Below are 13,800 nucleotides of genomic sequence, written 5' to 3' on the forward strand. Positions count from 1 at the left end.
CAGAAAAAAAATATTGTAAATATGGAAGCTGTAATTTTGGAAAGTTGAATATTACCTCTTTTATGATGTAATTTTATCTCAATTTAGACTGAAAAAGTGACATTACACCAGAAAAGTGGTAAAATTACACATTTCCAGAGGTAAAATTACACCTTTTTTCTGACATTTTTATGAGATTTTTCAATTTTTGATTTCAAGGGGATGTCACGATTTTTTTCGTTGAATTTTTTTTTTTTGAAAATAGCCTAAAAAGTGACAAAAAGACTTACGAAAAATGCAGGATGCTATGTCTCTCCTAAAAAAATACAAAAATAAATTTCGTAAAACTACTTAGTTCAAAAGTGGTCTTAACGACAAAATTTTCAAAAACCGATAGTGGTAATCGATTGTGTATATGATTGAAAATTTAATAAAATTAGGTCGAAAACAGTTTTAATTATAAATGATACTTTGTTTTAACACCCTCTCGTACATTCGTCACAGATTCTTGATCATGGTTTCGAAAGGTTTACGGTAGACTAACCAAGATTAAGATTGACTTGCATATTGCAGATCTTTGTCGTACTCTTGCGAAGGAAAAATCCAATATCCTTCGTAGTCAAATGCATGAATTCCTCCAAGATGATGACTCAACCAATTCCGGTGGTGCCTCGAGGCGAACCCCTACTCCTCGGGTTCTGCTCTCGGTTCATGTCAGTCTATCACATGTCGGCATGTGTCAATTGTGGTTTCATATGATGCATTTCGAAAGCTCTCTCACCCGCAATGAAAGATTCATGGTGGAAGCTTCCGGAAAATACACACGATGGAATGTCGTTGGCTTTTGCTGCGAGTCACTTTCTTCTCCTTTGGATGGATTTCAATCTTTCTTATAGCATTTCCCCTTTCTTTTTCTGTCTCTCTCTATCTTTTGCTCCTGGCAGATCGATCTGAAGCATAAAAATCAACTCAACAACTCCGACAACATGGTAAAGATTGGAATCGACCTACGTGAGTACTACCCGAGCGTGGAGTGGGACATCCTGGGGGTGCCGGCGGAACGCCACGAGAAATACTATCCGTGTTGTGCAGAACCCTACCCCGGTAAGTAATCGAATTTCGCCAAGCGTGTAGCATTTTGCCCTTTTTTCCCGCCGAGTGTAGCAGAGAGCTTTTCATGTGAAAACGTGCACCAGTGCGGAACGGAACTTTGGGTGACAAAAACTGCTCTAGCTCTATCCCCCGGGGACGCATTCTTCCACTGCATCAAATTCACATGTCTCGCCTTTGTACGAGGGCTAGGGTTGGCTGGGGGGACTATGACTTTGGCAAAAGTTTACCAAAAGCTGACACTTAATGATACAAACTGCTGGAATGTTAAAGAAAACAGGGGGAAGTGTCTTGATCGGGATTTCTTAAACTTTTGCTATTGTCATGGAAAATTGTCGGTTTTTACATGACTCTTAATGAGTCATGAGTAAAAACCGGCCATTTTTTTCGGCATTTCAGAGCATTTTAGATTTTGAAATTTAACTAAATTTATTTCGTTTGATACCATTTTGCAAATACTTTTAGCTGCCCTGACTAACACTAAAAACTAGCACTCTCACTACCCCAACGTCATTTCGTGTCTTGCCTTTGCCATGTCCCTACATGCTGTGCTACAATATCGGAAATCTCCCTTCCATTGCAGACATTTTCTTCAACATCACATTAAGGCGAAAGACACTGTTCTACACCGTCAACCTGATAATACCCTGCGTTGGCATCTCGTACCTCTCGGTGCTGGTGTTCTACCTGCCCGCCGATTCCGGCGAAAAAATTGCATTATGCATCAGCATTCTCCTATCGCAGACGATGTTCTTCCTGCTGATATCGGAAATCATCCCGTCGACGTCGCTGGCACTGCCCCTGCTCGGCAAGTACCTGCTGTTTACCATGATCCTGGTCGGGCTGAGCGTCGTGATCACCATTATTATCCTCAACATACACTATCGCAAGCCGAGCACTCACAAGATGGCACCGTGGGTCCGGAAGTTCTTTATACTGCGTCTGCCGAAACTGCTCCTGATGCGGGTGCCAAACGATTTGCTCAAGGTGGGTGTTTTCTTTTTCTTTCCAGCCTTGATGTGACGCTCTTCGTGCTTTTTCATTGCAAATGCATAACACGACCCTGCCTGCCGGTGACCGGCTGGTGCATCCTTGATAGTCTCCACCCCCACCCCCTCTTTCCGGATGTGCTGCCGTTGCGAGAAACGGATGACGCCAGTTGGTCTTCCACCGCAGCTCAACCTTCCAGTAGTGGTCGAGGGGGCAGAGGCAGGTGTTCAAATGGCACTTGATGCAATTTGCAACTGTGTTTTGCTAGCTTTTCGGATGCCCTCTTGAAGAGCAAGAGCAGCAGCACATATCCGATATTTAGGTGCTTCGTGGCACATTTGGACACATTAATGGTGCCATCAGTTTTGCCTTCCTTCGCTTTAATTGAGGGAGTAATTTGGGAAATCGTGATAAATGCATTGCATGCACGCTTCATGAATAGGAAATCAACTCACTTAATGTGTGCGGATGGTCATCGTACGGTTGGGAAACACCTTAGGTTATTTGGGATTGAGGGTTTCTTTTGGGTTGAGTTTTCCAATTCCAATGTGCTTGGAGGGTGACAACAAGGTGGAGATTAACGATCAACCAACCTATAGCACTAGATAGTATTACAGTCATCCCACATATTCGGAACACCCACAAATTCGGAACACTTTTGTGGTAATTTGTCAATAGGATACAAAATGCAACTTTTCTGTTGTCCCTGCTATTTTTAGGACCTTCATTTGAACATTCTTTTGCTATTTCACTAGTATAAATAGTACTGTTTTAACAAAAAACCTTATATCAAGACTATTCTATGCAGAGCAGCAAAACACTGCCTCCAGATTGCTTGTTCCATAATTGTGGGATGTTATTGTGCCTCCCACAATTGTGGAACACCTGAATTTAATTGATATTTTCACAAAAAATGTTGTCAGTCCATGTTTAAACCATCACTAAGCTTGATTTTTATTGGTTTCAGAGTATGAAGTCATTTTTTTTGTAAAAATATGTACTCCTGGAGAGAAAAAAAAGTTTGTTTACATCGTAAGAAAAAAGTGTTCCGAATTTGTGGATTTCAAGGGTCAATGTTTTTCGTTGAAAACTTGATATAAAACGTAAAAATGTACATCTGTAAACTGTTCCAAATATGAGGGATAACTGTACATCATTTATTTTTTTTGCATGGAACTTTGGGCATCTGTTAAAGTTTCCCGGGAATTCCCGAAATTTGAGCATAAGTTGACATTTTCTATACCTTTTGGAACCATTTTTTTTAGATGCTCAGAGAAAAATTAATGAAGATGATTTTGTTCAATTAAATTTATTTTATAGCTCATATACAATTAATCAGATTATCAGACACTTTGATATCGGATATATGTTTATATATATTTTTTTTTTTTTTTTGATAAACAAGCCTTACCCGACAAACTTCGTTCTGCCTTTTTTCGTTTGTTGACGTTTTTAACTTTTTTGCTTATTCAGCCTCCTGTGATCAAATTTTGAATTTACGTGACTTTCCCCATACAATTTGCCGATGCTCCGGAATCGGTTCCAGAGTGGCCAAAATGTCAATTAGTTAGCGTATAAATCTTCCTTGGGCTTATACGAACCCAACGCAACAAAGAGCACCTCGATCCGACGCTCCGTGTTGAACTGATTCGCGTTCGAACAAAACCGTCGAAATTTTTTTATGTATATAGATTGAGAATTTTTACGTTTTTGCTTACCATGATCTTATGAGTTGAAAATCAAATTGATATCTTAACATTTTTAAAATAGTTTTGTGCAAGAAGAATTATTTCAATCCGTTAAATACCTGGTACAGTCATGCCTCGGTTTTGCACACCTCGGTTTTGCACTGCCCCGGTTTTGCACCGTTCAGCTGCCTCGATTAAGCACGACCCAGTCCTTAACTGAAGCACAGAGCTTAAGGGTTTTTGGCTATATGGGAGACATTGGCTTCAATCGTATGAAAAATCATGCAAACATCAAAAAATTATAGTGTTTTGGAATCGGAATGATCTCAGTTATTCATTAAAATTATTATTTCATGAAAATTTTCACAAAAATACGTATTTTTCCTGTATTTTGAACATGCATTTTTTTCTCTAAAGAATCCAAAAATATATTGTAATTGGAATATGGGTATCAAATGATCAGGTTTTTTCATACATTTCGGATATAATAACAAATTTTTTAGAAAATACTCCAAATTTTTTTCGAAAAAAAATACTCAAAATTTAATTTTTTACAATATGGGTATCAAACGATCGGGATTTTTTCAAACATTTCGAATGTAATAGCAACATTTTTAGAAAATACTCAAAATTTTCACAAAACTACGTATTTTCGATAAAAAAAACTCAAAATTTCCGTTTTTACAATATGGGTGTTAAACGATCAGGATTTTTTCAAACATTTTGAATGTAATAACAATATTTTTTGAAAATACTAAAAAATTTCACAAAACTACGTATTTTCGAATAAAATACTCAAAATTTCCGTTTTTACAATGTGGGCATCAAACGATCGAGATTTTTTCATACATTTCTTATGTAATAACAATATTTTTTTGAAAATACTCAAAATTTTCACAAAACTACGTATTTTTGTAAAACTTTTCAAAATTTCAATTTTTTTCAATATGGGTATCAAATAATCAAATCATTTTTTTCAAAAATACGTAGTTTTGTGAAAATTTTGAGTTTTTTTTTCATTTTTTTAATAATTTTTGAAATGTATGAAAAAATCCCGATCGTTTGATACCCACATTGTGAAGACGGAAATTTTTAATATTTTTTTTTCAAAAATACGTAGTTTTGTGAAAATTTTCAGTATTTTCAAAAAATATTGTTATTACATTCGAAATATATCGAAAAATCCCGATCGTTCGACACCCACATCGTAAAAACGGAAATTTTGAGTATTTTTTTAGAAAATACGTAGTTTTGTGAAAATTTGGAGTATTTTCAAAAAAAATAGTTATTACATTCGAAATGTATGTAAAAATCCCGGTCGTTTGATACCAACATTGTAAAAACGGAAATTTTGAGTATTTTATTCGAAAATACGCAGTTTTGTGAAAGTTTTGAGTATTTTCTAAAAATGTTGTTATTACATTCGAAATGTATGGAAAAAATCCTGATCGTTTGATACCCATATTGTAAAAATTTAAATTTGGAGTTTTTTTTTCAAAAAGACGTAGTTTTGTGAAAATTTTGAGTATTTTCTAAAAATTTTGTTATTATATCCAAAATGTATGAAAAAAACCTGTTCATTTGATACCCATATTGCAATAACAATATATTTTTGGTTTCTTGAGAGAAAAAAACATGCATTTTAGAATACAGGAAAAAACGAATTTTTGTGAAATTTTTCATGAAATAATAATTTTAATGGATAGCTGATATCATCCCGATTTCAAAACAATATAATTTTTTGATGTTTGCATGATTTTTCGTACGATTAAAGCCAGCGGTGCTAAACCGAGGCATGACTGTATACAAGAAATTACAATATGTAGTAAAAGAAAAATGGAGCACTGGTGTAACAATGGGTGTTAGAAGGTTAAATATCAAAACATGTAAGACTGATTGTGACATGATGTTGATTCCAAATATATGAAAACATTGAGTTGTTTGAAGTAAAACAAACAAGAGAAGTTTGATTTTTGCTTTGCCATTTTGTCCATGAACTGAAACCATTATGACTTTTTTTAGAAAAGTTATTTGTCATGAAAAACATAATTTCTGCATGTTTTTTTTTCAACTTTTTGTATCAAACCACGCTCTCTTTTACTGGTCACAGAGGCAAGAAAATAATTTGAATGATTGTGGAGTATGGATTTTGTTCAGAGGAAATTCTCGAAGGTTTCGCAGGTTAAGCACTCGCTCTTAATTCCATCCAATTTGCTATTTTTTTGCAAAACTTTTAAAAGTTGCTTGCTCACTTCTTATTGAGCTATTTATCACTCTATTTCAGTTGAAATCGCCTTCAATGAGTTGTAATTGAACGTCAAAGTGCCGACCTGCCAACATAAGAGGTACGACGGAATTAGATGCTGTTCCACTACTCACTGTCTAATTACCTTGCTAAAAAATGACATTATTTGTTGATTTATTGACTATTGGAGCTTATAAAATAAGAAAAATTAACATTTTCTTGCAGTTTTATAATATTTTACATGCAGTTAAGCTGTTAATTGATCTTCACACTTGTTTTAGCCTTTCAGTCACTGTTCTAAACATTTTAGTTGCAGCAGAACCAAGATCAAAACAATTTTCAATAAATTTAAATTCCCGGGAATTCCCGGGAAATTGGTTGAAAATTTCCCGTTTCCCGGGAAATTGAACGCTCTATTGCAAACAAAATAAAGAACAATTTTGCTGAAAAAAGTGTGACATTTTATCCTTTTACAGTAAAGTTATGTCTATTTTAGTGAGAAAATTTCTGCCAATTTTCAAATTCTTCGATATTAAATTTTAACTCATTCCTGTTATAAACAGCTTCTATGATCATACTCAGGAGGATGTAACAAAAATATAATTTGGTGGTCATTCAGGTGCTGGTTACGGTGGGCATACTGAGCTAAAATTCCAAATATGAGCTTGATTGAACTTAACAGGAGCTGGCGTTTTGCATTTGAATTTTGAATGAGATTTAACCCGTAGAAATAACTTTTTTCAAAAATGTAGATTTTTTAGTCCCTTTAGCAACTGAAGCGTTTATTTTCAACATCATTGGCGTGTAGGACAGATCCTTGTGGATGTTTTGGTTTATAGAACATTGAATTGAAGCAGTCTGGAGCTCTGTACAGGCCTTCAAAATTTTGTTTTTTTTTTTTGTTTGGAAAAAACATCTCAGCAGAAAAGATAAACGTCGCGCCATTTCATTTTGCTCAAAACATCAATGTTGTATAGGTCAAAACATCCGCAAGGATCTGTCCTACACGCCAATGATGTTTAAAATAAACGCTTCAGTGACCAAAGTGATTAAAAAATCTACATTTTTTGAAAAAGTGTTTTCTACGGGTTAAATCTCATTCAAAATTCAAAGGCAACACGCCAGCTCCTTAATTCAATCAAGCTCATATTTGGAATTTGAGCTTAGTATGTCCACTAGCCTGTCCCATTTTGAGGTCATGTCGAGGAATTTCAGGTGTTCACTTCTTAAATGATAGATTATGATGTTAAAATAACAATCAAAATGGAACGAAAACCGAGAAAAGTATGACCGAACTTGCAAGCTGTTTGAATTGCAGCGATTTAAACACGCAAATAACATTCCAAAAGGGTGTAGCTCCAAAACATCACTGTTTACACGAAATTTGATTTCAGATTCGGATTCAGCGGCCAAAATTATTATAAGAATGCATACCCTGACCTTTGCGACACATGCTTGCAACATCGTGTAATTAGTAGGCCTTGTTTTTGAATTCTGAGAAATGTTGAAAATTGGCACTTTTTTTCTCACTAAAACTCAAATATCTCGGCTCTGGAGTGTCGAAATTGCATTTTCTCAGAGGGAAAAATGTTAGCCATGAAATTTCCTACAAGCTGCATGTATTGGTTTTACTGGGAAAAATAGGTTACTCTAAATAAAATGAGCACTTCTGAAAAAAGTTTCGAAAAAATGCGATTTTTTCGACATAAATCCGCCTGGGAGAGTAAAAAAAACTTAGGTTTTGGGCCAATATTGATAGTGCATCTTAATCTATCGACAAAAACCTATCGTTTGAAGATAATACTCACCAGATCGAATCAGTTTTTGTATTGATTCCAAGCGATTTTAGAAAATTTGTTCAAAAAAGTGTCTTTTTTCAGTAAATCGCCTAGGGGGTGCGAGAAAGTATTTTATTATTTTTTCTTGTCTAAGAAAACATTGTTCCTAACATCATAATCTATCATTTAAGAAGTGAGCACCTGAAATTCCTCGACATGACCTCAAAATGGGACAGGCTGATGTCCACCGTAACCAGCCCCGGAATGACCACTAAATTATTTTTTTTACATTTACATCCTTCTGAGTATGATCATAGTAGCTGTTTATAACAGAAATAAGATAAATATTGAAGAATTTTGGTTTTTTAACTTCAAATTTAGATAAAATCAGTTTTCACCGACAGAATATTTTGGGAATTGATTTTTCTGACTCAGAATAGTCCCCCCAACATCCTCCCCAGAAAGAATTTCCGAGGTGCAATTTGCAAAGAATTTTATGTTGCTCTACAGATCCATAAGATGTCTTTTTAAAAGTTGGTATTAAAGAACATTTTATAAATATTCAAACGATACAAATCTTGATACAGTTCTGAACTACATAAAGTTGGAGCTCAATGAATACAATTCTTCGAGCTTGGCAAAAGTTTTAGCATTGAAAGTTTAGCAAATGAAAAATCGTTCGAAGGGCAGCTCCTAAGGCAAAGGCTAAACCACAACTCTCTTCACCATCTCTTTCTGACTTTGTCTCTCGCCCTCTTCTTCTCTGTATAATTTATGTGGCAGGAATTGGCAGCCAACAAGATAAATTACGGAATCAAGATCAGCAAGAGCAAGTTTGGCGCAGCACTAGCAGCCCACTCCCAGATGCAGCAGAACTCGGGCGGCTCCAGCCCGGACTCGATCCGGCACATGCAGGGCCGGCCGGGTGGGTGCAACGGACTCCACTCGACGACCGCCACCAATAGGTTAGTACTCTTGTGTCATTGTGTGTGTTTGGTGTGGTTCAGGTTGTGTGTTTTGGGGTTAAAAAGCCTTGAACCTTTGAATGCCTAACCCCTACACCGTACCGTGTGTTCATATATGTAGTTCATTCAATGTATAGCAAGCTCTCTTTTTGGAATGAGATTTGGTTTCTTTTTTTTTTTCTTAATTCTCAAAATCCCTTCCCAGATTCAGCGGACTCGTCGGAGCCCTCGGAGGTGGCCTGAGCAGCCTCGGAGGCTACAACGGGCTGCCGTCGGTGATGTCTGGCCTGGACGAATCGCTAAGCGACGTGGCGCCTCGGAAGAAATACCCATTCGAGCTGGAAAAGGCCATTCATAACGTTATGTTTATACAGCACCATATGCAACGCCAGGACGAGTTTAATGCGGTAAGTATTGCTTGCTGCTCCGTTCTGAGGGCCTGTTTTCTTCATCCGCTTTTGCTTCTTTTATATGGAGCAAAAAAAAGGAATCCATAAATGAAAGAAATCTTTCGCCTGCCAGTGTCAGTACCGGACCCTTTCATTCAGCGGCAGCAGCAGCATACAGTGAGACTGTTTGCCAACTCAATCAAAGCCAAAACGCCTGCCCGAGCTCGGCAACCATTCCACCTTCACCACCACCACCACCCACTTTAGTTTGGCTGTTCATGTTCACTCATTTTGAACCAGAGTCGTATCTGGAACATTTTAAGAACGGAACGATTTTTTTTTTGTGAGGTGTCTTACTTTGTAGAAGACACCAACTTGATCAAAAATTGACATCAATACAGATTATTTAATAATTACATACCATTTTTCTGACAGCTGTCCAACAGTTGTACGTAGACATATAACCAATGATGCAAAATGGCTTCGTTGATCAAAGGTACCAACAAAAGTTTCTTCAAATAAAAATTTACAAATAAATTCCTGGGTGCTGAAAAGACAGAATGCGTAACGTGATATTCGAAGGCTCCCAACTGCTCCTCACTACTACACAACTGCACTCCAGCTGTAAACATAAACAAAGTTAAAGGTTTTTGTTCAAGCCCAAGCGTGACATGATTTTAGTTGCTGAAGTGACTTGTTTTGAAACATTTTGGTTCTGTAGATGTTAGAGTTTTCGCTGAAAAATTAAGTGCTTTGCGCATTTTTTGTTCGTAGACTAAACTGTGGGCGGCAAAAGAGGCCTTTTTTATTTTCCACGTAATAAAAAATTGCACCAGAAGTGGATAGAATTTTGTGAATCAGAGAAAAGCCGAATGGAAGTTCCGAGATTATGTATCTTTGAAGAGCAGAAATAATATTGCATTAAGATTATTCAATATTATTTGGCAGGTGCCAAATGACAAATCTAGATAAAATTTTCAAAACAACCTATCCGTCATGGGTTTCCTATGCAGATAGGACATTTTGAAAATTCAATCTAGAAATCTAGATTTCAACCCTCTTCTTAAGATTGATTGACTTCGAATAACTCAAAAGCTCATCTGACAAAATAAATTATAGAACGATTACAATACTTGCCACTTCTTGGTATCATTTTGCAAACAGTAAATTGGTTCTGCTTTGACAGTTCTAAATTGAGACCACTTTGCGAATCACTATTCTGTACCCAGATAAATTCCATTTCCATTTTTGGACTGTTTTTAAAAAACACGATATAATGGAAAATTCAAGTTTTGATTGCCCGTTTAATTTAAAAGAAAATATTATCAATATTCCATCACCGCCATATCGGTAGCCAACTTAGAATCATGATTACATGTCATTTTGGAGTCATGTTTTGAATCGTAGATCGACAAAAAACGATTATCTAAGGAACTTGAAAACTTTGGATAATCCAGTCTGTACTGCATTGGTGCAACTTTTATTGTCAAAGTCTATCTTTCATGAAATCCCATTTTCTTTTTTGAAGACATTTTGCTTGGGCCTTTAAAAGCTTTCATGAAGTAAGGCAAAATTTTATAATTCTGAACTTATTTTTTTGAAATTGTAAGCAAATGGCGTCTTTTGGTATAATGAATGTGCATGCAAAACCAAACGCACTAGACAGTAATATAAATTCATAATTTAAATACTATTATTTAAAATTTACAGGCGCTTTTGTAAGCGAAATAATGGTGTAAAGCACCTGCCATTTTTTTTTTTTTTTTGTTATATAATTATGTAGTCATAACGCAAAAAAAAACCTGAAAATAAAATTGATTAAATAAAGTTTTTAGCAACTTTGTTCAAAATTTAGAAGAAAAAAAACTTTGATATACATATTTCACAATTGGTAATAAAAATAAATGATGAAAATGATATTATAACACAACATTCCCAGCAGGATTCGGTCCTGTGTTGTGGCCGCTTTATTCTGAACGGTTGGAAAATCCAGTCACTTGATGTCGAATCCTCCTTTTAGCCGGCTTTTATCCATACTACATTGCTCATTGGGGCGCCCTCTCCTTCATATCGATGCTGTGATGCTGCTCGTGGTATTGATTTTTTTTTATATCAGCCCCATTATCTTAGAATTTATATCTTCTCATTTATTCGTCCCCATGCGCCCCTCTTAGGGTACGATGCTGCTCCTCCCCTATGCAATACAAGACTTCCGGACGCTCCTCTCATTTATTGAATTAAAAAAAAAGCAGCGGAAAAGCCCATGGGAAAACAGTTCCGTTGAATAATTACACTCCAAACACATACCTCCGGTTGAGGGTCACTGATTATCTCTGTCTTGTCTTTCCATTTATTTTCGCATGCCTTGACCAACTTCCGGCTGCCGACTGCCAAAACACTTCCTCGGAACTTTTTCGTCGTCGCCTCCGTTGGCATCCTCTTCGTTTTCTTCCCCGTGGCGGCGGTGGACAAAAAATAAAATAAAACGCCCATAACAATAACACAGGAGGATCAAGATTGGGGATTTGTGGCGATGGTATTGGATCGTTTATTTTTATGGTTATTTACACTAGCATCATTATTCGGCACATTTGCAATCCTGTGCGAGGCGCCCTCGCTGTACGACGATACTAAACCGATTGACATCGAGTACTCCATTATCGCCCAGAAGCTGTTCAATCTCACCGTCAAGGATCCACGGCATGCATAAGAAGTGCACGAGGGAAGGACCTCCCCACTAAGAACCCAAAAGTTGACATTTATAGGCTGTTCCATTTCTATAATAGTACACTTAAGCAGACACCATCACCCCCCACGTACACTATCTAACATTAATCTAAACAGAGTGTTTACGCGAAAATCCATCGACCGGTTAATCGTTGTTGTAATGATGTAAAAGTGTAACCTATATCGAACCGAGCAAGCAATTTTTCACCAGTGTTATTACTAATGAAGAAGAAAAAACTCACACACTTAACAGTGTGTCAAACGAAAAGAAAGGAGTAAAAAATGAAGCAAAAATATCCACAACACTTAACTATGGTACGATTAAACAAAAACAAACATAAATGCCAGTAAAGGTGACTATCAATTACAGACAATTTTTGAACCTTTGAAATAAATTGATCTGTTTTTAATGAATATTCTTCTTAGTGTGTGTTTTGAAATAGATACAGATATCACATTTCCATAGTAGTCACACAAACATTAGCTAGTAAAATCTAATCGTAGTCAAGTGCAATATCGAGTTTCCCAACACTATAATTTCTGGAGCAACATATGAAAGGGACGGTACATACAAATTTAAGGTATTGTTTTGATATTGCAAAATTGCAGAATTTTTCAATGGTCGAACACCACATTTTGGTATTCTTTTGGTATTACAGTATGTTATCAAATTCCTCTGAAACTATGGGAAAATTTTGACCAATTTTGACAAAATAATTAATTTTGCGCTAAAATGATGTCTCAAAGCGAATGCTTTCATTCAAAACCGGAAATTTCAAACTTTATTTTAAATATTTTTGATATACCCCCTAAAGAAATGACTTGAAACTGCGGAAAAGTCAGGATGTCACATTTTGGTATTATTTTGGTATTGAAGTGTTTCATCAAATTCCTTTGAAACTATGGGAATTTTTTTTATAAATTTTGACGAAATAATTAATTTTGCGCTAAAATGACTTGAAACCCAAAAAAGTTAAAGCTGATTTTCAATTTTGTTGTTATACATATACCCACTAAGATTTTTTTTTTAAATCTTTGAAATTTCTCTAAGTCGGGATAACAAAATACTTTGAAAAACGAGTCAATTAACATATTATTGAATTTTGGTGAATTTTAATCCAGTTTCATTTTAATAACACTTATTTTTCAGAAGCTTCAAGAACTTCAAGCACAGACCGTTCATCAATGACAAATGCATTCGATGTGGTGAAGAATATCACTAAGAAAAACATGGAATCATCAGGTGAGTAGATTAAATCAAATTTTGGCGTTAGCATATGGATCATTTCCGTTTTTTCACTTACTGCAACGGCTGCACTAAAAATTGTATAAAAATACCATATTTTGGTATTACTTGTGCAAATACCAGCGACCAAAATGTGCTCTTGATTGCTCAGTAATAGATGGTAAAATGCCATGAAATCATACCAAAATCATGAATGTGGAAGACCACAGGAATACCAAAATCTGATCTTCCAAGGGCACGGGAATACCTAACAATAATACCATGGCAATACCAAGTTTTGGTATTCAAGCAATGTTCATATATCCAGAAAACCTCACCTTGGTATTGAATTGGTTTTATTTTGAGGTATTATTTTACCTTTGGAATAACATGGTTTGGTAGTATTGTGCCCTTCCACATACAAGACTTTGGTATGATTTTATGTTATTTTACCATCTATTACTGGGCAAACAAGGGCACATTTTGGTCCCTGTTATTTGCCCAAGTAATACCAAAATTTGGTATTCCCGTGTTATTTACCCCCGCTCGGGTATGAGTAATGTCGTACCGCCCCTTTCAAATGTTGCTCCAGATTTATAAGTTTCTCTTGATTGATTGTGCATTTTTATAAGTATTGCTGCTCCAAAACTGTAGTTTGGTCTCATTAGCGTCCGAAGATTGGTTCGCCACCTCCTGCACCTTAA

At 36.0% G+C, this 13,800-nt stretch overlaps 1 protein-coding gene across 1 annotated transcript in view; it reads left to right on the plus strand.

Moving 5' to 3' along the window:
• The window catches only part of LOC6039226 (acetylcholine receptor subunit alpha-like 2), a 77,614-nt gene extending 65,460 nt beyond the window's left edge, over positions 1-12,154 (plus strand). The window contains exons 5-9 of the mRNA XM_038259016.1: positions 924-1,083; positions 1,673-2,076; positions 8,574-8,755; positions 8,961-9,162; positions 11,651-12,154. Coding sequence (XP_038114944.1) covers positions 924-1,083; positions 1,673-2,076; positions 8,574-8,755; positions 8,961-9,162; positions 11,651-11,854 — 1,152 coding nt within the window. The 3' untranslated portion in view covers positions 11,855-12,154. The remainder of the gene's footprint in view (positions 1-923; positions 1,084-1,672; positions 2,077-8,573; positions 8,756-8,960; positions 9,163-11,650) is intronic.
• Positions 12,155-13,800: the final 1,646 nt, after the last annotated feature.

This window comes from Culex quinquefasciatus, chromosome 3 (assembly GCF_015732765.1).
Source record: "Culex quinquefasciatus strain JHB chromosome 3, VPISU_Cqui_1.0_pri_paternal, whole genome shotgun sequence".
Classification (NCBI taxonomy): domain Eukaryota; kingdom Metazoa; phylum Arthropoda; class Insecta; order Diptera; family Culicidae; genus Culex; species Culex quinquefasciatus.